The following is a 26,961-nucleotide window of genomic DNA, read 5'->3' as shown; positions in this document are numbered from 1 at the left end:
TGTGAGCAAGATGTCCGGCATCTTGAAAACACAGGTGAAACCACCTCTTCGGATCTGTCAGAGTGATAAAAATAACCTTCAAAGTCACTGAAACTGGGGAAGAAAAACTAGCTTATTCCTCAGTCCATCCTAGCAGCCCACTGAAGGTGTATTTGATCCTCACAAACAGAGTTGTAGCGGGGAAGTCTGGAGCGTCCTATAATCCCCAGAAAGTTAAAGCATATCAAAATAATCCTCAGGATTTGCAGAATTTGTAACTTGTTTTGAATAAAGGCATATATTTGATTACAGTGTGCTTGTGTATGAGGATTTGGGTATAAAATAAGGCCTTAAGTATCTTAATTCAATTGTGCAGTCTGGATTAATTTTTGTAGCTTTAATAGAAGACATTCTGAATCTCTGTGCCCTTTTTGGTATTTTTTTAAGACTGTCAGAATGAATATTTTGTAAAACAACACCAAAAAAATAAATAATATTCCCTTAAACAACATTAATCAGTTATTTTCCAGTCTTTCAGACCAAGACATGGGCCTGTTATATTAATCAGAAAAACGGGGTGATCCAGTGTAATGCGTGGCTTGAGTAGTTTATATAAAAAATTATAAGTCATTTATAGGGTGGAGAACAGATTCAGAATACTTTATTGATCCCAGAGGGAAATTGTTTTGTTACTCACACTGAAAATATAAATATGAAAGATTGAAAATATAAAGTGAATTTTTTATATTCAAACAAAGGCACACAAAGTGCAATGTTAAATTAAAATAAAATGTTCCAATTCTAGTGAAAATGTAATGGATGGACAAATCAAGGAAAATCAAATGAAAAAAGTCACCATTTATTTTAACCATTTGGATGAAATAAATCTTAAAACAAGGCTCATGGTAACAAAAACATGTTTTATGATATTAATTAAATGTAATTCAATAAATAAATGCATTGATACATTTTTATTATTTATTATTATTATTATTTGAATATGTGGCTATATATGCTCATTTTCTAACAACTCTTTTAACTATATTATATTATATTATATTATATTATATTATATTATATTATATTATATTATATTATATTATATTATATATTCCCTTCTGTGACTCGCTCAATAAAGTTTTTTCTTCTTAAAAAAAAAAACATGGCTGGTGAGTTGACCCGGATGTAGTTTCCGTGAGTGAGGCACGTGTTCCCCCTGCAGCAGCATGAGTTGAGGTGGTGGTGGCATTTGGAACAGATGTCTGTAGAGATGGTGGAGCTCTCAGTGAAGGCGGCGGAACCGCTCCGGCCCGCCGGTAACCTGCAGCAGAACCGGGTCTTCCTCGACTTCTTCTGGGACCTGGCCAAACCGGATCAAGAGGTCCGACTGAAGGCGGTGGAAAACCTGATACAGTACCTAAAAACCAACAACAAGGTGAGGCAGACTGCGATCGGTGTCACTGAGAGACGGAGCGTGGTCCCGCTGCACATGTACTCCTCAGAAGTTTTCCACTAGTAGTTTTAGAAGTAGTAGTTGTACACATAGTGTCGTATGGAGAGGTGGAGATGTTTTCATATGTAACTGATTATATGACTGGATATCATACAGGATGTCATTGGCACACTGAAGTATTTCAAGTATCAAGAATTTAAATACTCATATAACAGTTTCAGGCCTATATTATTAACATAAGGCACTATTACCGTAACTACCTACTTTATCAAAACTTGTTAAAATACCTTGTATACGGTATAAGAATCAAAACATTAAATAAAATTACTTAAAAATATAGTAAACCTTTTCTTACCGTACTGCAAGCAGAAATACTGTAAAGCACAGTAAAGTATTTTACTGTCAAGGGTCAAGGATGAAGCATAAAGAGTGCACTTATAAAAATGTCTGAGGTTTAGTATGTAGTATTTCTTGTATAAGTATATTCCAGCATATATATGATTCCACACAGTGTTAAAGTGTCTGTAGTTTCAAAGTTTTAAATCATCTTTCTTCATGTTTTGCAGGAGGATGAGTTGGAATACACCTTTAAAAGGCTGGTGGATGGACTGGCTCACACACGGGAGACTGCGAGACCTGGGTTCAGCCTCGCTCTGGGGCAGGTGAGTGGAGTTTATCCCCATCTATCTTTGTCTGCAGCCCTGCCTCTGCGCACACATCCACAGCTTCAGCCACATCTCTTTGTTTCAGGGTTGGGGGTAATAAACACAGTGCAGGAGTTCAACACTACTTTTAATAACAAAAATCCTCTTTATTTATCTTCATAAGTGATAAAAATTCCTGGATGTGGCTTTTATGTGCTAAGAGATGGTTGTGAGACCTGCTATGATGTATAGTTTGGAGACTTTGACTGACAAAACAATAGGAAGCTGAGTTGGAGGTGGCAGAACCAAAGATCAGAATCAGAATCGTGTTTATTGGCCAAGTATATGTGCAGACACATACAGGGAATTTGGTTTTGGTAGATGGTGGCTCTCAAGCACAGCAATGTAAATCTCACACACACACCCACACACACACAAGTGTCTATATATACACATTACACATACATACACAAAGCTGTGTAAACCAACTATAAATAACGAATCTAAACTTATATACATAAAATACAGAAATGAATGAGGTGGAATGAATACTACAAAATGTACATAAGGTGCAGCTGCAGTGGGAGCAGTGTGACAGGTCAACTGTTAAGAAGGGAGATGGCGAGGGGAAAGAAACTGTTCCTGTGTCGGGTGGTCCTGGTCTGCAGGCTTCTGTACCGTCTGCCAGAGGGCAGCAGATCAAAAAGTCTGTGTGCAGGGTGTGAGGGGTCTGCGATGATTTTCCCTGCCCGTTTCCTGGTTCTTGAGAGGTACAGATCCTGGATGGAGGGCAGGGGGGTGCCGATGATCCTTTCTGCTGCCCGTACAGTCCGCTGCAGTCTGCTCCTGTCCTGTTTAGTGGCTGCTCCATACCAGACTGTGATGGAGGAGCACAGGACAGACTCAATGACCGCAGTGTAGAACTGGATCAGCAGCTCCTGTGGAAGACTGTACTTCCCCAGTTGTCTCAGGAAGTACATCCTCTGCTGGGTCTTTTTGAGGATGGAGTTGATGTTGGTCTCCCACTTCAGGTCCTGGGAGATGGTTGTACCCAGGAACTTGAAGGTCTTCACAGTTGACACAGGGCTGTCTGATATGGTGAGGGGGAGCAGAGTTGAGGGATGTCTCCTGAAGTCCACTGTCATCTCTACAGTCTTAAGAGTGTTCAGCTCCAGATTGTGCTGACTGCACCAGAGTACCAGCCGCTCAACTTCCTGCCGGTATGCAGACTCATCACCATCTTGAATGAGGCCAATGACAGTGGTGTCATCTGCAAACTTTAGGAGTTTGACAGCCGAGTTCTTGGAGGTGCAGTCGTTAGTGTAGAGGGAGAACAGTAGTGGTGAGAGGACACATCCTTGAGGGGCACCAATACTGAGGGACCGGGTTTCAGAGGTGATCTCCCCCAGCCTCACTTGTTGCTTTCTGTCTGTCAGGAAGCTGGTGATCCACTGACAGGTAGCTGGTGACACGCTGAGCTGGGAGAGTTTGGAGGAAAGAAGTTCAGGCACAATGGTGTTAAAAGCCGAACTAAAGTCCACAAACAGGACCCTGGCATAAGTTCCCGGGCGGTCAAGGTGTTGCAGGATGTAATGCAGCCCCATGTTCACTGCATCATCCACCGACCTGTTTGCCCGGTAGGCAAACTGCAGAGGGTCCAGCTGGTGGCCTGTAATGTCTTTCAGATGGGCTAACACCAGTCGTTCGAAGGATTTCATGACCACAGACGTCAAGGCGACAGGTCTGTAGTCATTCAGTCCTGTGATGGTGGGTTTCTTGGGAACAGGGATGATGGTGGAGCGTTTGAAGCAGGAGGGAACTTCACACAGCTCCAGGGATCTGTTGAAGATGCGAGTAAAGATGGGAGCCAGCTGTTCAGCACAGGTTTTGAGGCAGGAGGGAGAGACGCCGTCTGGTCCGGGGGCTTTCCTGGGCTTCTGTTTCTGGAATAGTCGGCTCACATCCTGAGTGTGTATTCTGAGTTTCCTGGAGGAGGAAAGGGGGGTGAAAGGTGTGGTGGAGGTCGTTGAGTCTGGATTGGAGAGGGTGGTGGTGGTCGTTGAGTCTGGATTGGGGAGGGTGGTGGTGGTCGTTGAGTCTGGATTGGGGAGGGGCAGGGTGAAGGGGGGAGAGGTGGAAGGTGTGTTGGGGGTCAATGTCTGAAGCAATGTCCCTGGGGAGGGGAGGGTGGGGGGTGGGAGTCTGTCCGTCTCAAACCTGCAATAGAAAGTGTTTAACTCGTTGGCCAGGTCTTTGTTTGCTTCAATAGTGGGTGGGGGGCGTCTGTAGCTGGTGATTTCCTGCAGGCCCCTCCACACTGACGCAGGGTCGTTGGCTGAGAGCCGTTCTTCCAGCTTCTGGGAGTAGATGCTTTTAGCTGCTTTGATCTCAAAGATGTTAAAGAGTTAGAGGGGTGACGCTGAGGTTGGTTTAGAGATGTAGAGAGGAAGGATAACAGATGTTTAATACGGAGCTGCCAGCCAGGAGGAAAAGAGGAAGACCAGAGAGCAGGTTTATGATGATGTGTAGATAAGGAAGACATTGCAGAGCGTTGGCACGACAGAGGAAGATGCTGGGGGGATGTTCAGATGATCTGCCGTGATGACCTTTAGATGTCAAAGATGAAGATGAGGAGAAAGAGGCAAATGTCACAGAAGTCACAGAAGCAGATGAAGAAGACAAAGAAGATAGAGACAAAGAGAGAGAAGCGATGATTTGTGTGTAAAAGACTTATACACACCTTTTTTTTGGCACATTTTTGTACGTACAAAAGTGTCACTATAAGCTTTGTATAGCAATAGGTTATGACATCAGCATGTACACATATACCTAATAAAGTGGTCAAGATGTGTTGCTGTTACTCTTCATTAAAGAGCAAATTCAAAAGTCTAAGGAGTAGATGTGATCATGTTAAAAGCTAACCAGTCAGCTGTAAAGCCCCGCTTTATATTCATCTTAAATTAGGGTGGTAGCCAGAAGTTTCCAGGGTGTCATTACGTACACTGGAATTTGTTTTTCCCCCTTGTCAAACATGGACATACCTCCTGAATGAATCATCCTTTGCTTTCTGTCTAGCATGGACAGTCTCCCTTTATTTGTGTATCACCTTCTGTACAGCGTCATGCAATTTAAAGTGCTAGTTTTGCCTTATTTTAAGATGAGTATTGAACTGAATATATTGGTCCTAATGTGGGTTTTGAAGTGTGTACAAATGCTGTTTTGCTGCTAGTGTTAGGAAAGTGCTCTATAATAACTGAGCTAAGCAGTAAAGTTTCCCTTATTTTTAGGTTTTGAGTGCCTTTGAAGATGTCTCCCTGCAGAGTATACTCAACAGAATCAAAGAAAAGCACAACTTGCAAGGAGCTAAAAAGGTGAGTTTTGGGTGTTTGGTCTCTTTTAGCACCAAAATTGATGAATGCAATCTTTGAACTTGTTTCATCTTTTGTCTTTCAGAAATTTTCCAGAAATGCTATGTTTGGAAACGTGTTTGGTGTTCTTGCCCTTCATCAGTCCAACCGCCTCTCTAAGGTAAGTTTTCTCACATTTTTAGCATACTTGGAAAAAATTTTGCTGCATTAAAGAGGAGAATGTGCCTGAGACAATATACTGAGGATGCCTGCAAATATTTAAGGGATACCAATCGTGTCATCATCATCACTTTCAGATCTTTGTGCGGTTGTAAATTTCACGAGAGATTTAAGATCCAGGTGACAGAGGAGATCCAGGACAGCTGATGCTCTGTCAAATACGTTGTGGTCTCTGAGCTCTCTGTCTTGTTTCTGTGCAGGAGCCGCAGGTGGTGTTGGGATGTGTGCAGCTCCTGCAGAGCCTCAGTCAGCACAAACAACACCTGAAGGACCTACCCACCAAGACCATGATGGACATCCTCGCTGAGGTGACAGCTGCAGCCTAGTTACTGCTACAAAAATAGTGTTTTTCAACTATTTTCAGGGGTTTTCTGACTCTAGTGTATGTCATCCTGTCCATCAGGTCCCTGAGGAGGTGTTTGAGGAGGTCCTCATGGGAGCCCTGCAGACTGACCTGAAATCTGCTTTCAGGACTCCGGAGCAGCTGCAGCTGCTGCTGGTAGCTCTGCAGCGCTTCCCACAAACCCTCAAACCCAAGAAACTGAAGAAGTTGCTGGGCTCCTCCACCATCATCAACGCTGACAACATACCCAAGTAAGAAGCTTTCACAAACACGCACATCTTCTGCTGCTGATCTGAATGTTCATTTTAGCTTGCACTGCTCTGTGCTGGCTACACTACTGTAAGTGCATCCTATAATTATGCACCACTTTCCCCTTCTGGGTCTGCTAATCAGCAGCTTCTGACTGAACTGTCTAATCTGATGTCTGGCAGAATAACAGAAGTGTTGAAGACGGCAGCCCACGCTGTGAAAAAGGAGCGCATCCTCCCAGCAGTGGTCCTGGACCTCCTGAAGCTCTCTCTGAAGGAAGACAGCTTTGAGCTCTTCTGGAATAAAGCCATCACCGATGGCATGTTAAAGGAACAGCCGGGGCCAACTCAGTGAGTCCTGTCAGCTTTAGAGGGAGCCTGCAGCCCGTTGAACAGTTAGCCCTTTAAAATGAAGTAATTAAATATTGTTATGCTCACTGGAAATGGTTTTATCAGATGTGAACTAACTGTGGTAGACAACTGAGTGCTGCACTAGATGAAACAGCACTTTTTTAATACCACTGACTTCGTTATCCTGTATCAGACGTAAGTGCAGACATCTTCATGTCAGGAATTTAGCATGAAAATTAATAACTCAGCAGTTTGTGTTGATTTTGAAGTCAAACTTGGAGCAGGAGGGTGTAGGATTTAATCTGCAACAGCAAATCTGACACTATATTGTCGCTGTGTTTAGTGCTCACTTTGCTGCTTTGCTTTAGTAACACTTGACAGAGGTGGAGAGAGAGCACACCTGTTTCTGCAGGATTTACTCTTCTTTTTTCTTTGATTTGTCCTGTTTATTATGTCATTGTGCTCAGCCCTTCTGCTGCTTTCCCATCTGTGTCCAGTTACATGAGCTTCCGTCTGCTGGGCAGCACCCTCCCTCTGCTGTCCACAGCCCAGCTGAAGGACGTCTTGTCTGGAGAGGTGATGATGAACTATGGGGAACACGTAGTGTCTGCTCAGGTCAGTGCCACCGTCTAGACTTGACTATAAAGAACAGCTTCCACTCTTCAATGTCATCTAATGGGACGAGCTAATAAAATCTGCACACTAGAGGAGATTGCTTGCAATGCTTTCTGCTACAAGACCTGCTAAAATGAGCCTAGTGTTACTGTACTTGTAGTAATTTGTGTAGTAAAATGTGCCATGCCTATAATTCATAAAGTGAAAATTTCCCAGCAAATGACCTACAGTCTTTCACCAAACACAGAGGTCATGTGATCATTTTACTTTAGTTGACACCAAGCAGCAATATCACTGGTTTGTAAAGCACTGTATCACTTCCAGCTTGTTGATGAGGGTTTCTTTCCTGCAGAATCAGTGCCAAGTCACCATGTTAAAGCCGTGCTCACACATATTAAAGCTAATGTAGGTCCGCTTCCATCTTTTCTCACTCTTAGAAACCGGACCGCTTCAAGCTGGCCCCTGAGATGGACGTCTTTGTGTCGGACTTCTTGGAAGGCTGTCGGGACTCAGACAAACAGCTGGCAGTGATGGTGGGTTTCTCCTCCCTCACCAACAGAGGCTACCCCGTGGTGCCGTCGGTGTGGAAGGTGGTGCAGCACCTTCAGCCTGCAGCTCTGCAGGGCTATGTGGAATGGCTTAAGGACATATTCCTGCAGCCTCAGCTGGACAAGCTGCTGGACATCAGTACTCACAAGAAGAAGGACAGCAAGGGAGGACAAGATCAGTGAGTGCATCTGCTGTTGTTTTTGCTAGATCGTGCAGAGAATGTGTGCTGAACAGGGCAAAAGAGGCACGGAAAGTGGATGAATGCAACTTGTTGATTATCTTTCCTCAGGAAGGAGGAATCTGTATTCCGCCTGAGGAAGTGGATTGTTTCCCGGCTCGCCTCCATCATTGACAACCACCAGGTGAAGAAGCAAGAGGATCTCATCATGGATGTGGCCAGGTAAGACTTGTTTGAGCGCTGTGAAGTTCTTTGTTTGATGAAGAGGAGGTTATTCACTAGTGTTTCTTTGTTTTTTTTCCCCAGGTTTGTCTTTTTCCATGCTTTCTTCAGCGCCAAGAAGGCCTCGGCCGACATCTCGGAGACAAAGACGAAGCTTTCTGTCCCAATCGACGATAAAACCAGAGCCGTGCTCGTTAATTCTTTCTTCGGGTGAGAATTGACATTTTCTCTGCAGCTTTTAAATATCACCCGCTGATGGCTGTACTTTATTTCTCTGATCTTTTTCTTCAAGAAAAATTGAGCTGTCATTCAGCTGTCTTCTGTTTTTCCGCTACCCAGACTTCTCCTGTCCATGCACCACATGCCGCTCACTGAGGACGCAACCGAAGGTGCAGCTGTCAGCCAAAAGCGGGTTCTGGGTGTGACGGCTGACGGCACCATGTGGATCTACCACCTGGTTCAGTACGCGCAAGCCCTGCTTAACCAGCCAAAACACGTCCAGAGCAGCCAGCCCTTCAGCCCTGAGCAGAGACAAGCCTGGGACAGGTAGGGAAGCTGGAATATGATGTAATCTTTACATTTAAAGGAGTTTTGCTTATTCACCTGTGCCATTTTTGATTTGTTTTCTTCCAGCATGCTGGAGTCTGTGGCAAACCTGAAGAAGAAGGCAAAGAAAAGCCAAACAGCAGAGAGCAGCGCGTTCCAGCAGCTCTTCCTATTGGTCGGCATGCACCTCTTCAAGGTACAGCATCCATCAGCTTGTTTACAGTTGGTTATTTGTACACATTAAACCTAAATTAGCTGAATAAGAGCAGCGTAGTAACACTTTTCTTCCCAAAGGCCCCTGAGGAGCTGCTGGACATCATGAAAGACCTGCAGAGCTGTATGGAGAAGGCTCAGGAGAAGAAGGCCAAAAAGAAAAAGAAAAAAGAAGGTCAGGCCTTGTGATAAAAAGCAGCAGCATCACGAAGCACATCTCTTTTCATATATATAAAGAAATGCTTGAGCATTTTTGGCAATGCCAGGAGTTATGAGAAGGTCAACATTGTTTTCATGTCTGTGCTTACCTTCCCACTGCTTCCTACACTCGAAGCAGCAGGACACAGACAACCTCGCTATGCCCAAACTTTTGAAATATGCCTCACAGAAAATGAAAGTGAGCAGAACAACCTAGAAATCCAAACATATTTTAGCGTCATATTTGACGGTCTGTAAGCTGTACCTTTTTTTTAAGGTAAGACTGAACTTCCGTATTTAAGTATCAGTAATTACTCCCGTTTTTGATCAAATTAATCAACTAAATTAATTCATACTCCCTGTAGAAATGTCCATGCAGTTGGTGGAGACCAAAAGCGAAGCTAAAAGCAGATTATTCGGCATAATTTTGTTCACCTTCTGCAGAATTTCTTAATAATCGGCTTATTCCAATTAAAATTAAAAGAATTTTGTGTTCTTAGCTTATTGTGCTTTCTCTTAGGAAGCCAGAGAATGAATAAGCGAGTGCTGCTTTTAAGTGTATGAATGTGTTGGATGTTTTGAAATGCAGCCACAGAACAGGAGGAGCCCGAGTGGGTGGAGGTGATGGTGGACATCTTGTTGTCGCTGCTCTCCCAGCAGAGCAGACATATCAGACAGGTGTGCAAGACGGTCTTCTCCTCCATCTGCCCCCACGTTACTGCAGCCGCCCTCACCGCCATCTTAGATGTAAGTAACACATACGGGGTCATTATCGGGATTCCCTGTAGACACTCATGAAATTAACATAAGTCAGGTTATCAGTGTAATGTAACTTTAACCAGAGCCTTTTATTAGTTAAGTTTTTTTTCTGTTCTTCTTTCATCACATGACCTAAATATGGCCACTTCTTTGTCATGTGACAAAGATACACCAAGAGTGCTGTGGGGTTTCTGCGTTTTTCAGGGTTTCCTGATGACACTTTTGGTTCATTCCACATTAACTGAGCAAATGCTTCCAATCTGACCATCTCCAATTCCCCTGAAAAAAAATTTCCAGGGTGGTGATACACATCTTAATAGGAAAACTGCCAGATTGCAGCTTTCTACTGTTATTAGTTTGCTCATAAAACCCCCAAATCAAAACATGTGATGAAGTTAGTGTGTTTTCACGCCTTTTCTGTGGAACCATTTTCAAACAGCTATTTAACTGTAGCTATTTATTTATGTAATAGCTACGTAGAGAACTAGATAAGCAATGTTATTCTAATTTTAGGCCAGATATCTATTTTCGGCTTTGATTACACAGACCTGAAGAAGTAAAGCCATGGAGCAAATTTATTTTATGCCTTTATCTATAAACACAACAGATTCCTGGTATTGGACGCTTTTTGTTTACGATTGTTTTGCACCTGTGCTATTGACCTGTGGAGGCTTTGGTTGCAGGTAAACAGCCTGTGTGAAGAGTAATGTGTTGGTTAGCCACGGCAATTTTTTATTTTTATTTTTTGTAAAATCTGCCTAAAATAATGAGTTTCCTGCTTAATTTTGCCAAACAGCCAAAAAAGGAATGCATCAGCGATTTCCGCACAAAGTCGGTGTTATTTGTAACAACAACATTTTGTGTAGGTTTTAGACCCAGAGAAGGATGACGAAGAGGACGCCGCTGTGGTTGTCGAAGATGACTCAAACGCAACACAAAAGAAGAAAACAAACGAGGAGGATGACGAGGAAGATGATGAGGAGATGGAGGTCAGTTGTTGTCAAACGCATTTTCTGTTATCAACCTTTTTCTGTCTTATGCACTGAATTCTACTCAAACATAAATTATTTATCTTTCACATGCCGATTGTTTCTATCTTTACGGTTACAGTTTATTCTTTTAGACACAAAACGTTGTTTATTTTAGTTATTCAGTTGTTGTTTTTTTGTTTTTTTCAGGATGACAAATCTGATGAATCTGATGATGATGATGATGATGATGATGACGACGACGAGGATGACGACTCTGAAGATGAAGCAATGGAGGAGGAGGAGGAGGAAGGGGAAGATGAGAAGATGGACGAGGAACCAGTGGACCAGAACTTCCGCATGGAGCTCATGAAGGTCCTCCAGCAGAAGAATGCTCTGGTGGGTGGTCAGGCTTTTCAGCTTGTCCGCTCCGATTTCAAATGAACTTTTAATACAAAGAGCCCACTAAGGCCGAGCAGAGGCTCATCACAGCAGCAGTGTTCATTAGGATTCACCAAAGTGTTCTGTGTAAAGACACCGTGGTCATTAAGTACATTAATCTTTGTCATCCTGGGAGCAAATTTTATGTGCGTAAATAGAAAACGTGACCAAAATTAAAATTTCACAGCCGTTAAGTCAGCATCGTCCACAGTGCCGGCATGAAATCTACAAAAAAGCAAAATCCTGCAAATTAATATTCATCATACATCTTGTCATTAGTCCACCTCTCTCTTCATTAGAGATTAGGATGACGAGATTGTATTCCTCAGCACCACATTTTGGGCTGTATTTTGTAATGCCATCGTCATCCTTTAGCCTAAAGCAGGAAGATAAAATTGCAACAGAACGTCACCAGTAACTTGTTTAACAGCTAATTTTTAGAAAGATGCAATAAAAACTGAGCAAGTATTCTGTATTTTGTCTGCTGTTTAAGCTCTTTTAGCCCGACTTCAGTTGCAGCATAACTGCAAGCCTCTTTGCAACCCACCTCCCTCCCAGTTCCATTTATTAATTTTACTACATGTGTTTGAAGCTCAGCTAGAATAATTTAAGTTTAGGTGGAGCCTAACAGAAGATGTTTCACCTCAGAGACCTCAGGCTAGAGCTATAATTCAGTGCTTCAATGTCAAAGTAACACAGTTGTACTTCATATTCAGGCCACAGTGGAGGATGCCAGCAGTGATGAAGATCTGGATGATGAAGCCATGATGGAGCTGGATAAGAGTCTGTCAGCGCTGTTCTCAGAGCAGAAGAAAAAGCTCCAGGCCAAGAAGGATGAAAAGACAAAACTACAAAAGGAGAAGACGCTGGTCAGAGAGTTTAAGATCAAGGTAGCTTAAGCTCAGTCCTGTCAAACACATCTTTAACCCAGCACAGCATGTCACTAAGAGGAGAGACGGCGAGAAGTAAAATACAGACCTTTCTCATCCCATTGTTTTGCTCTTGTAGGTGTTGGACCTGATTGAAGTGTTTGTGGCACGGCAGGCTGGCAGCCCTCTCGTCCTCGGCTTGGTTGAGCCTCTGCTCGCCATTATCGAGCGAGGAATGAGCTCCGGCAGTGACCAGCAGGAGCAGGACTTCCTGCGCCGGACAGCAGACATATTCAGGTAAACACATGTGAGCTGTGGACTGAGCTGACTGTTAGTGTCATAATTAATTTTAAATCTTTGGTGTTGCGATTTATGTCTCATGTTTAATTTGAAATGTTCACGTCAGCGTTTTTATCCACTGGAGATCAACTACAAAACACTTTTGCTTGTATTACTTCATTTTATTTATTGCAATTTGTAAAATTTCAAGTTCAAAGCTGGTGATTTGAGTGTATTTGGAGAAACTGAGAGACAATTTATAAATCCATAGATGGCAGGAATTTCAGAGGATAATGGCTTATGTTCTTTCAACAGTGGCTATTGCTGCTTTTGAACGTTTAGTTTCTCTAACTGTATTAGATCTCTGACGTGGGCAGAGCAAATCAGTTTGGAGGAACAATTTTACAATAACAGACTTTATGAACATCAGTGGGGTAAATTTCAATTTAATCTGCTGAATTAGACAAAACAGATTTTCTCAAATTAATAAAATTTACTTTATTGCTCTGGGGTTTCAGATGGCTTCCAAACCCACCACCACACACAGAATTAATAGGGTGTGCATACATCCACTTCTTACCCTACCCTACTAAGCAGTAGGGTGAAGGTTTCAGGTACCCAGCTTGTATCTAAAAGACAAGGTGATAGATTTTAACATGGCCCAAGCTCATGTCTTTGAATCTAAGTACTAAGTTCAGGTCAGTCAGGGTTTCAGCCCTCTGTGTGTTTGTCTTTGAACCCTGTTCTGAACTGACATGGCTGCTCGAGCCCTCCTGCAAAACTGCAGTTACAGCACTCATTGGATTGACCAATACTCAGATGGGAAAGTGATCTAAGGAGATATGTGGATTTACAGAAGTTGGGTAGGTCTTCTGGAGCCTTTTTTTAAACTGTAGATTAAGTACAAGTTATTCTTATGTTTCACCAATTTGCCAACGTATGGAAGAAGATCCAAACTGCATCATCCTCAGATGAGAGGAAATTGGTTAGGATGTTCAGGAACGACCCAGGAAATGTTTTATGGTCAGATGAGATAAAGATCGAGCTGTTTGGCCAAAATGACAAGAGATATCTTTGGAGGAGTAAAGGTGAGGCTTTAGAAATCTACCACTGTACCAAGCATGATGTAGGTCTGCTCTGTGGCTGTTTTGCTGCCAGTGTTACTGGAATGGTGGAGTAATGAAGGAGGACTAGCGGTACCTTAAAATTCAGTTTCACCTCAAATGAACAGCTGGGTTGAAACTCGAACACATTTGTGTGTTCCAACAAGGCAGTGCACCCAAAAACACATTAAAACTGGTTTTGGAATAAATAAAGCAGGCTAACATTAAGTTTCTCGAACAGCCTTCACTGGTTTTGTCAACTCGGCCACAAAGCCAGGAAACCGACAAAGGTGCATCTGGTTGATGCGCACCTCTCATCAAAGGGACATTGAACCACATATTTCTGGGTGTATGTATAAGTTTGACCAAATTAATCATATTAAATTCAAATTCCCTGTTGTTTTCGAAGTCATTAAAGATGTAGGCTGCACAATCATCTGAATAAAAAATAAAAACAGTTCAAAGGGGATAAAATTGCCATGACGTTCATGCCCATGACGAGTACGTATAAACTTCTGACCACAACTGTAAGTCAGATAAGCTGTTAAGAAAGTGGATGAATGGATGAGTAATGACAGCTTCCCCTGAGGTCCTCCTGAGTGTTTGATGTCTCTGTTTTTATAGGAACCACCTGTGCAGGTCCAAGGTTTACTGCAGGACTGCCGGTGACAGACAGGGGGAGCTCCATGACCTGCTGGAGAAGCTGGTCACCAAATCCCAGAAGCTGTCTGACTCCTCAGTCTCCCTTTACTACTTCAGGTACAGCAGTGATGTTTTTTTACGGAGCTGAAGAGAAGATGATGTGACACTACCGTATTTCTAAATGTGTGAGAAGAGTTATTTTTGCCTTAAGTGTGTTGTTTTCTCCCTGCAGTGCTTCTCTGTATGTGGTGAAAGTGCTGCGAGGAGCCCCTCCTGCTGAGACCACAGAGGAGCAGGCCGACGTATGTTCACACACAAGTACACAGACACACACACTAATTTCAGCCATCATGTTTACCTGCTTGCAGGGGTTTGCCTGTCTAGATCAGAATGTGTACGTTTTGTTTTTTTGTGTTTTTTCTTCCAGTTTTACCCAAAACAAGTCACATAAAGGACAGGACAGGCTTTCTTTTTTTTTTTTTCTTTTTTTTTTGCTTGTAGGTCACACAGTTGGTCAGTAGACAGATGGTAATTAAACATTTACACAACAGGCAGGTACTGTTCTTATGTTTTCTCTCATGTTGTGCTCAGCTGTGCACCAGATTCCAGGTCTGTTTCTGGACTTTACTGGGTTAGAGGAGTGTCCTGGATAACTCGGCCCCCTTTTGACCAGATTATTCTCTCGTCCTTGAACGAACTTTTGTCCTTACTCACTTCTTAGTATTTTCTGTTTTTCTCAACTTTTAAGATAAGAAGATAAGAATAAACTTTATTTTCCCACGTGGGAAAATTTTTTTTTGGACAAACAGTGCTAAACATAGCAGCATTCCCACAATAAATCCCATAATATGACACCAGCAAACATTCGATTACACGATGATGTGGCTCCAGAGCTTTTAAATTGGGCTAAGTCCTATTTAAAAGTGCAATAGATGCTGGGAGGAAAGAGAGCTTATAGCGGTTTGTTTTATAGCCGCTTGCTTTGTACTGTTTCCCTGAGGGTAATAGCTCGTGCCGTGAAAAAGGATACAGGAGGGATCATTAACCATTTTATGCGCCTGATGAATGACAATTTTTGTTCCTATGTTGTCTGGAAACATTTGTTTCCTGTGATTTTCATGGCAGTTTTTACCAGTTCAGTTTTAATTTTACTGTAAATAAGCCATACCAGCCATTACTATTTAGGATGTACTAAAGTTAGCATTAATGTAGAAAGTTTTCTTCTTCTACTTGTTTGCCCGTCTGTGGTCCAGTTTTGAGTTACTTTCAGTTTCCTCGATTCTCCATTTTTTACTTGCTTTCTCGGCCAGTGGGGCACTCTTTCCTCTTGCCACTTCCACAGTTACTGCTTTTATTCTACCATCCATTATTTCAGCTACCTTAGGGAATCTACTGATAGCTACAGAGAAGACGAAAGCACTTTTCTTCTTCCTGTTTTGGTTGTGCAGTCAAGCCTTAATTATCCCAAGAGAGCTAATACCCAGCAGGAGAAAAGCACGAACATGAGCCCTACAGAAAGCCAATATTAATGCCAGCGCTGTCTGTGCTAACTGTAGCGATGACATCATGAAATCAGTGACTGCTTGATAACAATAAGTTAAATCCAAACAACTTGTCTATATTGATTTTAATTAAGAAAATGATCTGTTAATAATGAAATGAGTCCTGTGAATCCTCAGTTTAATGACAGGCTGATTGGTGGTGGTGTGGTGGTGGGGGGCATTCACCAGATGTTCCATGCACGTCGCCAGCGTTGCGTGATGCTGCTGCTGTCAGATGTTTTCATAAGACTTGTTATTAAAAGTGTATTGACAAAGATTCCTTAAATAAGCTTCTGTTCCAGCAGACAGTTTGGGATTTGTTTGTCCCAGTTTTGACATATCTGTCTCTTCACGCCTCCACACCAGTGAGTGGATGTTCTTTTTCCACAAATAGTGTTACCGTTAATCTGTTTGGGGTTTTTTTGCCTTTTATTTTAAATAATGGCTCTTCTCTCTTCAAATATTCAAGCAGACACGACAGTAGTCAAGTTTCAATCTAAATGATGTGCAAATATCTGTTAAAACATGCAAATGAAAGTGTGTTTCTGTTTGTTTGTGCCTGTACACTGAAATACTGCTGGTCCTAATTCTAACATCCTCAGCGCTCAGAACTCGGGGGGCACCTCTGTTCTCTGTGTTTTGATTTTTTTTTTTTCTGACATCATTTTATACACCACATTTTTCACCTCACAACTTTTTCCTCACATTTATACCCAAAGTGAAAATTATAGTTGTTCTTAGCAACTAATTAAGAAAAGAAATTAATTACCTACTAACTAACTAACTACTAACTAATCACCTTTTCTAAAGCACTCAGAAAATAGTCTTAATTGAAGCCATTAATCACATTTTTTATTAAACAAATATTATTTTGCTGAGTGTGGCTAATGTTAGCCGCGGTAGCACTGGCAGATTTCTTTTCTTGCAGATTTCCCTCCACAGACCTGTGCACAATGTAGTTACTCATATTCAAGTAGGCAGCCTACGCACAGCTGCTCATAATCAAGATCAAAGTACTGCAAAGCTGCTTCAGTTAGTCGTGCTGTCATGTCTTTAAGTCTTGCTTGCATACAAATTCCTGTCATGGAGAGAGGTGTCTGGCGGCAAGTGGCTACATGAAACAGTTGACTGCTTTTCATTAGATGCACCTGGACAACTGCTAGGATCAGAGTGGGGGGAGAAAGGCAGTTTAAGTGACTTTGAATGTGGCATCATTGTGGGTATGAGTATTCCACAAACTGCTGATCTGCTGGGATTTTCCCACATACCCATCTTATTGATTGCCTTATTTATGTCAATAGATCAGGGGGAAATGGCCAGAGTACTTCAAGCTGATAGTAAGGCAGCTGTAACTCAAATAACCACTCGTTACAACCTAGATATGCAGAAGAGCATCTCTGATACTGCAGCAGAAGACCACACCAGGAGCTTCTCTCTTCAGCTGCTAACTGAGGCTAATATTCACACTGCCTTACCTAAATTAGGCAATCAAAGATTAGAAAAAAGTTGCCTGGTCTGATGAGTCTGGATTTCTGATGCAGCATTAATTTCAAACTTGTTTCTTGAACTCAGTGAGTTCACTGTACTCGGCTGACAAATATTGAGCAACTGTGTGATGCTCTCATATCAAAACGACTAAAATGTAATGTTTCCAGCACCTTGTTTGATCTACGCCATGAAGAATTAAAGCAGTGCTCAAAGCAAAAGGAGCTCCAACCCTGTACTAGAAAGTGTTTGTAGTAGCACGAGTAGCAGCGATCGTCTACTTGAATAATCGCATGCTTTCCCAGTAAAAACACAAATGGCTAACTGGAATCCAGCCATGACTAATTTTATTATTTAGGCTTGTTCTTTTTGCTTTAAATTAGCATCTGAACCCCGATGTCTGCTGTTTGCTATTTGATGTGTGCAGCTGAAGTTCATGGGTAATGTCGACGTGGATCGGGTCTCCACTATCTTCAGAGATGCTCTGTGCTCCTTCATGAGCCGGAGGAAGAGCCCACTCACTGCTCAGATGTTCATCGACTTATTCGTCAGATTCCCCGTGAGTAAAAACGCACACCTCCGTCCGAGTGCAGCCGCTCGCCTCTGAAGCAGTAACTGACACCTGTGTGTTATTTGCAGGTTTTATGCGTGAAACTGTTGGACACAGCAGTGCAGAACATCACATCTGGAGTCAGAGAACATCAGCAGGTAAAAAGTTTTAAACCCCCCAATTTTGTTTGTTTTGTTTTTTGTTTTTGTTGTTTACTATAGGAACAGTTAAGCAGCCTAATCCTAAATGACAAACATGAAAGAGTTCTCTTCTCCCATCATGCCATGGGAATAAAACTGAAAGATGATATCATTTACTAACTGATTGAGAACTTAAGATCATCTTCACTTTGGGAAAACTCCCACATGAGCAAGTTAAACAATTAGAGCACATATGGCTCATATGGTGCTGTCTGCTAGAGTAAAGTTTCAAATAAAGCTGTGATGCCCAGTCCTCGGTTGGTGTGTCACTCTGAATAAGTAGACCTGTTCATGAGTTTGGATCCTTGACTTATTGTACCATATGGTGTTTCAATATTAAAACATAGCACTGGTGATATTCTGTATTTATTATATTGTCAACAGATTCCATAAAAGCAATAAAGTCAACTGTTTTTAGTAGCTCCCTGCTTTTCCTCCTTTAATGAGATATAAAACTAAAAAATAGCTCACAAATATTTATAATAAATAAAGACTGAAACAGCTGGGAGCAAACTGCACTTTTTTGGCAAGCATTAATTTACATTTATCGCTCTACTAAGTATTTACAGCAGCAGGACAGCATGTCCATGCACATTAACAAGCATGTGACATCACAAATCATTTTAATACACCGACAGACTCTATACCATATAGGGTTTACTTGCTTTATAATAAATGTATTGCTGGTTTTGCTCCTAGAGTATCACCAGAGTTATCCTTTAAAGAGTTTCCTTTAAGGATAAGAGAAGTATAGTGACAATGTAGTTGCAAAACAGTGATTTAACTAGAAAATGACATAAGCGTAACCTTACTTTTATATAGGAATATATCCAGAATACAATCAGCTGGCAACCAGTTGAGTCAGGCCCCTATTGCAAACGGACTCACTGCAGACAAGTTGCACTCATCAGTGGAGACTGCCAACATGCTGCCATCAATCAGTCAATCTGTCTGCATTTATATGAGACGCCAGCAGTTATGTGAGAAATTAGCTGCATGTTTTTTTGTTTTTTTTTGTCCCGTGTTCTGTCTTTTACCCCCAACCGATCACGGCAGATGGCCGCCCGTCCCTGAGCCCGCTTCTGACGGAGGTTTCTTCCTGTTAAAAGGGACTTTTTCCTTCCCACTGTCGACAAGTTGTTGCTCCAAGGGGGGTCTCTCAGTATGATTTTAGGGTCTCTACCTTGCAATATAAAGCCCCTTGAGGCAACTGTTGATCTGATTTGGCACTATTTAAAAACAGTTGAACTGAATTGAAAGTTATTTTGTTAAACTTCACCAGTCTGTCTGCATCAGACTTCAATTGTTTGGAGACAGATTATCTCCCACCAAGCCTTGTGAATAATACATTTCTCAGAAATGTGTTTCTGTGGCGTCTGACACATTTAAAATAAACTAAAAAACATTTCAGCATGTTTATTCTTATCTCGAAATGAGATGAGGTGAGATTTTTCTGTTAGCATTGTGTCTGAGCTGCCTTTTATTCCATGGACACATTATAAAAAATCATAAATGCTAATTTTTGATTAAAGTGCTCAATTTAACTTTAAATTCTTTGTCTTACTTGCTTCATTTTGTGTGTGTGTGTGTGTGTGTGTGTGTGTGTGTGTGTGTGTGTGTGTGTGTGTGTGTGTGTGTGTGTGTGTGTGTGTGTGTGTGTGTGTGTGTGTGTGTGTGTGTGTGTTCAGGGTCAAGCATGTGTGTTGGTGTTGCGGGCGATGCAAAGCAGGGAGGTTCAGCAGCAGCTGAGCGGCCCTCAGTGGACCGAGCTCTGCGAGAAGGTCAAAGGTCAGCTGGCAGCGGTGAGTCAACACACCTCTGCATTATAGCCAGTGCTCAGGTGGTAGAGCGAGTTATCCACTAATCGCACAGATAGCGATTTGATCTTCTGCCCCTCACATGACAAAGCCTCCCCAGGCAAGACACTGAACCCGATGGCAGGCCTTTTCCCTCATTTAAATTCTGTAAACCTCTGCTTGTGGAACTGATTGAAAGTCATTTTTCCTTGAGTATAGCAGCATGAGGCCATAGCTGCACATCATGTCCTCACTGTAAGTAGAGGCATTCATACACCAGCATGCTTCAGGCTTGTTCGCATTTTTATTATATTATTCCAGAAGGTTTATGAGATTGCATCGTCCTGTGATAAATGATGATTAGAGCCGCTGCTCTTCTCGCTGTCCTCTGTGTGTCCTCCAGAGAGTGGAGGGTGAAGACATGCCTAATTGCATGCTTCTGCAGGTCTTCTGCAAATAACCCCACCTCCTGTCTTTTTCCTCCCAGACCAAACGACACGACCAGCTGTACTACTTTAGAAACTTAGTCGTGAAAAAAAGTGTTTTCAAAGAAATTGCACATAAATCCTAGCTTTTCTCTTCCATCAAGAATTATTTATCAATAACAATATTTCAAAAATGCAGGTGTAGGCTTTCATTTATCCAACTCAGCTGTTCCTCTGTTTTAATATTTATAAGTAATGTTTAAACATTTATGGTAATATGTAATGGAACATGATATAGTTGTACTCAAATATAAGTGTCTATTAAATTAAAAACCTCTGCAATCTGTTCTTGGGGGCTTTTATTTTGATAGATAGTAAAGTACTGGAGCAAACATTAAAATGTCCTTTTGGGTGTTTACATTTACATTATAATGTGTTTTAAATAGGGGTGGGCGGTATAAACGGTATACGGTAGAAACGATATAAATTTGGCCAACGGTAGAGATTTTGACTATACCGCTCTACCGCGATAGAGCATGTTGATGGTGTCATCATCAAGCTGCGCCTGTTTTGGTCGAAAGCATTGCAGCGGCTACAAACAACATCGTCTGCAAATTATGCCGGGCGGCAGTAATAGCAAAGAGACGAAGCACTTTTGGAATATGGGGAAAGCCGAAACCTGAGCTTCCTCCACTTCCCTACCATTGATTCATTAATACTGAATTCTCTCGCAGCTGCTCTATTCCTGTGTTGGTGCAGTATATTAATGACTAACCTCGTATTGTGGATGGATTATCTCAGTTGTTTTCCTAACTGAAGTTTGGTCCGTTTGTAGCATCCTGACATGTGATTGCATTTGTCCCTAACCACCAGAAACTCTCACGTTAACTTTCATCGAGTGGAAAAATATTAGCGCTCATCCTCCAGCTTCACTGTGCTAATGTTATGCTAACATAGCTGTGTCGCTAGCGATCACGTAGCACATCATTATAAACCAGCTAGCCCAACTTCACTAACCTTACAAACGTCACTGCTGTTTAGTTTCCTGTCTTCATTTATGTTGGAAGTGATAGCAGAGCTGTATGTTTGAATTTTTTCAGAAATCTCTCAGTCAGAACATGCTATATCATACTTAGGTAACTAGCGAAATTAGCGAGCTAACTTCCTGCTAGCTTCTAACTCCTTTAAGTGTAATAAATTCTGTTTTTATGGATGCCTGGATGTTAAACTTCATAGTTACACCTGGTAAAGCAGCAATGCTGATCGTTTTATTAAAGATGAAAGAATTTAGACAATTTTTTTTAACTGTCAGTGATGCTGCAGTGTTCGTTAGGACCCAGATTACTCCGAGATTTATGAGCGCCTTAGTCCGACAAATACGGCAATAATGACGGCCCCCTTGCATGTTCTACAAAAAAATGTGTCTGACGGACAAATTCCAATTTCACATCACTGAAGTGGCACCATTTTTACAAACTAATTCTGGTTCATCAGTTTCACTCAATGATCCGCTTTCTCCCTTCTCATTCTCCGTTGCCGTCATGCTTTTTCGGCCGTGTGCGTATGAAAACGAAGGCACTGGCACTCGCCTTTTACCCACATTCTATCGCGATATTCCATTTTCTTATCGTTGCCTAACATTGTACCGGTATTACCATGTTATAATATGGCCCAGCCCTAACTGGTAGCATGAGAAGGTCCCCGCTCACCTTCCAGTTCCACCTCCATCTGTATGAAGGGATAGGCAGTGACATGTAGCCAGACTGAGTGTAGCAGAAGTGTTCAGTGCCACAGAAAGCAGCTGTCCAGATGAAGTCAGGTCAAAATGTTTTCGAGTTGTTTCATCTAATTCAGATTGATTCCCTTTATGTCCTCAGATGTCAGTTATAGATCTGATTTTTAAAGGCCAGATGGACTCAAAGAAAATCTTGAGCAGAATGTATCGTTTATTCAATGCACAGCTCACCAGTGTAGTATCTTTAAATTAAATAGGAAACTGGGGAAAACATCCCAGATTCAATTTGGCAAAAAAAAAAAAAAAAAGTCATAAAGAGGATATATACGTCTTCAGCATGCCTTTGACACGCAGTAATGGAGTTTAAGGTTGCACATGGTCTTTATTGGTCAGGTTATCAGAAATGCAGATAGACCTGGATGCTACGTGTGATGAATGCAGATGGGCCAGAGCTGCACTGTTACATATGTTGACTATGTACAAAGCTACATAGATCCCATTAGATATCTCTCTTACTGTGAGCGTGTTATGAATGTGATGTCTTCTCTGTTTTCTTTCTAGATGAAAAGGACTCTTTGTCTCTAACATTTGGCCATTAGAGACGTTATGTGTCATATTCATTTAGAAAAGATCAGATTCACCATTAGACGATCTGCTGGGAAATTATATCCTACCATTTATATCCTTTGTTGGAGGTATTGCAGCGGCTATTATTAACACGCAACCATAATGTCGTTATTGTACGTGAGGTTTGCAACAAAATGACCACTTATTTTTATATATTACTCGATGACGTCTGATTATGTTTATATCCTTCATCTGGTACTCTAAGGGGGAGGTGGGGGGAGGTTTGAGATGCAGTTGGTTTCTATAGTCTGTACTGTGTTTTGTTGTGGCAGAAATGGAATAAAAAGACAGTTTAGAGTTGAGAAACTAAAGAGAGAACTTAAAGTGGAGCTATTATGTTTTCCCCTCTATTTCTGCCCTATATAATGGTAGATACTCCTATTAATCATGGCTGGAGTTCAAATACTGAAGCCATGTGCAAGTGAGCCAAATACTCACTTTCAGACTGGGGTTTTTTTTCCCACTATTGGATCCAAGAGAGTGGATCTAATATAAAATGGTCCTCTCAGGTACACCGCTCTGATTGTGAGCAGCCCCTTCATTCATCATTATCTGAAAGGAAAAAGGTCCCAGAGTATAGTGTATATATGTGATTAGCTCATGTTTTAAATAAACACAGGAGACATGGTTAAGATAATGCTGACTGATTAGGTTCATCTTCACCTACCAAGAGGTTTAAATCAGCGGCCATAAACAGTAGTTGCATAATGGGCCAAGCTGTCAAATCAGAAGCAAATGAAAACAGCAGGATCAGGCATTAAGGCCAACATGGACATGAGTCTAATCCCATTATCATCATCTTTCTAGAGTCTTCGACAAGTTGGTCATGCTGAGAGCAAGGTGGTGAAGGAGAAGGCGGTGAAAACTCTGGAGCTCTGCCAGTTTATAGTCAAGCACGTTCACCAGCAGGTAGGTTTGCATGGAGTGTTGAGATGAGAAGAAGCAGGTAAAGTGTTTCCAGTTTCTGACTCTGTTGCATGCTATGTGTAGAAGCTGTCTGTGGATTTGGAGCCCCTCCAGCAGGTCCTGCAGTCCCTGACCAGCGTGATTGCTTTCAAGAAGACCGGCAAGCTGGAAGACACCTACTGGGCTGTGATGAAACACTTTGGAGTAACGTGAGTTATTTCGGCATCTCTGAAATGAAGAGCTATAGAGGTGATTCTTGTGCAGAAATCAGATTAAAGGAAGAAATCAGGTTTGTGCAAAGTCCTTGTGTCCGTGCAGCAAGTGAGTAATCAGATTTCCTCGCCCACACACACCAGTTTGGTGCCAGGGGTCGCTTATTTTAACTCGTATTAATGAAGCTCAATGTAAGGGTATGTTCTCGATCCTCGTTTCTTCTGTTAAATGCTACGCATGGGTGCCAGGAGCTCACAAGTATAAATCACACCATGCTTGGGTGCATATTGTAATCCTCAGGCTTTTACTTAATAGCTGCCAACCCCCAAGAAGGACTCAGTGGGAAAGATCGGTGCACTAAGTCGTATTTCTGGAGTTTTTTAATGTTTGCAGACTTTCTCAACCTGTAATACTGACACGTATTAAACAGCACAGATTCATTCAGTGGCAGAGATTTTTTTTTAATGATGGACATCCTTGCGATGATTTTGCTTCTGCACTGATTATAGGAGTTCTGATTTATGGGTCGTCTTGTTGATAAATGGCAAAAATCTTCCCTTGTTTAAGATGAACTGATAACATTTTGGTGTTTGAAGGTCTAGCTGACTGTAACCTCACAAAACCTTTCTGCAAACCATCGTTTCCTTTCATATGCTGATTACTTTAAAGTTTCGGGGATCCAACTTTTTCAATTTGGATCCTCATATTGATAGCTCAGCTTATCTACCGATGACCGAGTACTGATCCGGTATCAAATAAAGGCTCAAATAACAGTTGCTTTCCTGACTTTAAAACAAAAGTTAAAGCGGCTTTCAGCTACTCCATTATTCACAAATGGTCGTCACAGCGGGTAGCTCTGCATGTTTGATTTGACACTGAATTTGCACCAGATGCTCTTCCTGATGTGACCCCCCCCACCTACTATCTCTGTTGGGAGATAAATGCATGAAAGTGTAAAAATAATGCATGCATGCATGTATGCATTATTATTCACCAAATGTATCTTGACTCCTGAGTATCTCCTGCATTCTGCTCTTAATCATGGTTGCAGTAGTTCTCTTCCTTATTGTGTGGAGTGGAGCAGACATGAAACAAGTCGCTTTACACTTAAGACAGCAGGATAAGGAAAGCAGTGTGGTATGCTTCCTCCAAGCTATGTTAGCTCTCCTTCTATCAGCCAGCAGCCACTGCTGCTGAATAGTAAGCACAGCAAATAACACTGAAATAAATGGATCATGTTGCTAGCCATCCACAATCTAAATTTCTGAGTCTGTATAAGATTGATATTCAGTTCAAATGCCCAGATTGGAAAAGATGGTAAAGTAAAAACTCATATTCATTTATTAATATACCCCAGTATCGTTTGATGTGATTTAAAGCTCTATTTTCAAATGTCTTTAAAGGCATTTGAAGGTACAAATGTTTTATTTGATAGCATAAAAAATGAGAATGACCAGCATTATTGGAAAAAAAAGGAAAGAACAAAACACTTTTACACAGAGACGGGGAGAGAGAAATCACTTTTCCACTTTCAGATGATGAGCATACGCATTTCTCTCTGCCATTATGAAACCCTTTGACTGAGTAATAGAAACACTATTTCCTGTCTGAGCGATAAGACACTATTCTTTTCTACACCTTGAGCCAAGTATCCACTTTTTTTCTTTTTTTTTCTTTTTGCTCAAAGGGAATATCCAGTATTGATTAAATAAACCTCCATCTGTTCTATATCTCCTCGGGTTTTTCTGGATGTAAAAAAGCCAGCCTGTGATGGTATTTAATATCCAAAGATCCAATCTAGGACAAAGAAGTTGAGCCTTTCTTTTGTGTGCTGCAGGTATAAATGACTTGCTGTAATTTCTGCTAGAATAAAATGTAAAAATAAATGGGAAGTCATAACTAGGAAGGATTTTGAAGTGTTAGTAGTAGCAGCATTTTATCAAGGACGAATGTTAAGTGTCTTCTCGTTCTTTGGATTAGATTGTTCTGAATTTTGTTCATGTCCATTAGAAGTTCCTGCCTCAGTTCCATAATCCTCACATACTGAGTAAAGGACATTTAAAGGACAAACTGTTCTGAAGTTTTAGGTTTGGGGTAGTTAATCTGTGTTTTAATAGAGTTTCAAATTGATTGATGATTCAGTTTTCGGTGCTTTGATTACGATGCTCAGGAGGTAGAGCAGTTTGACTGCAAATCGGAGGATCAGTGGTTCGATCCCTGGGTACTCCAGCCCACACCTCAAGGTGTCTTAAAGAAAGATGCCGAATGTTGCACTCCATAAATTCATTAGCATACTTAATGTGTGTTTATGTAGTGCTTTTCTAGTCCTGCTGACGACAGTTTAAACAACGAGTCACATTTAACCGTAGATTCATACAGCACTTTATTTACATAAACAAATTATTTCTTGACCACAGCAGTTGTTTTTTAAAAATAAAATCTGTCATGTTGACCTTGTGTGTGTTGCAGGAAACCTAAAGCTGAAAAAACGAAGCCTGAGAAGGAGACAGAACAAGAGTCGGGCCCCGCAAAGAAGAAGGGTTTTCTGCCAGAAACCAAAAAACGTAAGAAGCGCAATAAGCCTGTTTTGGAGCCGGCAGCAGGCAACACGGCCTCCACAGATAAACCAGGGACGGAGAAAGGACAAGGCAAAAAGAAGCAAGACAAGAAAAATAAACAGAAACGACCCAATGGTGGCGCGACAGCATCACAGCCCAACCCAGCCAAAAAGAGTAAAACAGAGTCTGAGAGCAAAGCAGCCAAGAAGAAGAAGAAGCCCAAACAGAAGAAAGAGGGAGGAGGGCAGATGTAATGTGGAGACTCCTATTTAAATGGACACAGAAACGTTTTTGTAATTTCCTTTGAAGACGCTTTGTTTTCGTCTTTCTCTGGTTCTCACATCTTTCTATGTCAAATTACGAGGCTTTTAATGTGTGGGAAGTGAATTAAGAAAGACTATATTTTTCCCAGTATATGACTGCTGTTATGAGAAAAATAAATGTGATGTTTCCTCCTGGAAGTTAATCAACTTGGCCTCCACTTCAGAACAGTTATGTAGTTTTGTTATTCGGGTATGTAAAATGTTAAAAAGAAACAGCAAGGACTTGTGTGAAAAACATGAAAGCATGGATCCATCATGCATTGGATCAAAAGTTCAGGCTTGAGGTGTTGGTGTAATGTTTTTGGAGCTCCTGATTACTGGCTGAGCTACAAACCAATTGTATACTGGAAAGTCATGGGCTTATGAAATAATCTTAAACCTGTAAAATTTTTATAAAAGTATGTTGAGAATGCAA

The 26,961-nt window shown here is 41.5% G+C and overlaps 1 protein-coding gene across 1 annotated transcript; it reads left to right on the top strand.

Moving 5' to 3' along the window:
• Positions 1-1,165: 1,165 nt before the first annotated feature.
• mybbp1a (MYB binding protein (P160) 1a) lies at positions 1,166-26,961 on the top strand. The gene is made up of 27 exons (XM_026181528.1): positions 1,166-1,414; positions 1,999-2,094; positions 5,364-5,447; positions 5,530-5,604; positions 5,864-5,971; positions 6,067-6,257; positions 6,438-6,605; positions 7,103-7,220; positions 7,658-7,947; positions 8,059-8,169; positions 8,254-8,379; positions 8,509-8,715; positions 8,803-8,911; positions 9,010-9,103; positions 9,716-9,873; positions 10,752-10,874; positions 11,064-11,252; positions 12,011-12,184; positions 12,303-12,460; positions 14,170-14,304; positions 14,420-14,489; positions 17,641-17,772; positions 17,853-17,921; positions 19,652-19,765; positions 23,354-23,455; positions 23,537-23,661; positions 26,135-26,961. Exons 1-27 carry the CDS (start codon positions 1,238-1,240, stop codon positions 26,475-26,477), a joined length of 3,846 nt encoding a protein of 1,281 aa, XP_026037313.1. The 5' UTR covers positions 1,166-1,237; the 3' UTR covers positions 26,478-26,961.

This window comes from Astatotilapia calliptera, chromosome 10 (genome assembly GCF_900246225.1).
Source record: "Astatotilapia calliptera chromosome 10, fAstCal1.2, whole genome shotgun sequence".
NCBI lineage: Eukaryota > Metazoa > Chordata > Actinopteri > Cichliformes > Cichlidae > Astatotilapia > Astatotilapia calliptera.
Note: the sequence above shows the minus strand (reverse complement) of the source record. Positions and strands in the feature narration are given on the sequence as shown.

What these genes read in the sequence shown, in the direction of transcription:
- mybbp1a (XM_026181528.1), top strand. Translation starts at nt 1,238, where the DNA reads ATGTCTGTAGAGATGGTGGAGCTCTCAGTGAAGGCGGCGGAACCGCTC. An exon ending in AACGCTGACAACATACCCAA is followed by an intron (nt 6,258 to 6,437) that starts GTAAGAAGCTTT and finishes GATGTCTGGCAG; the next exon opens with AATAACAGAAGTGTTGAAGA. An exon ending in AAAGAAAAAGAAAAAAGAAG is followed by an intron (nt 9,104 to 9,715) that starts GTCAGGCCTTGT and finishes TTTGAAATGCAG; the next exon opens with CCACAGAACAGGAGGAGCCC.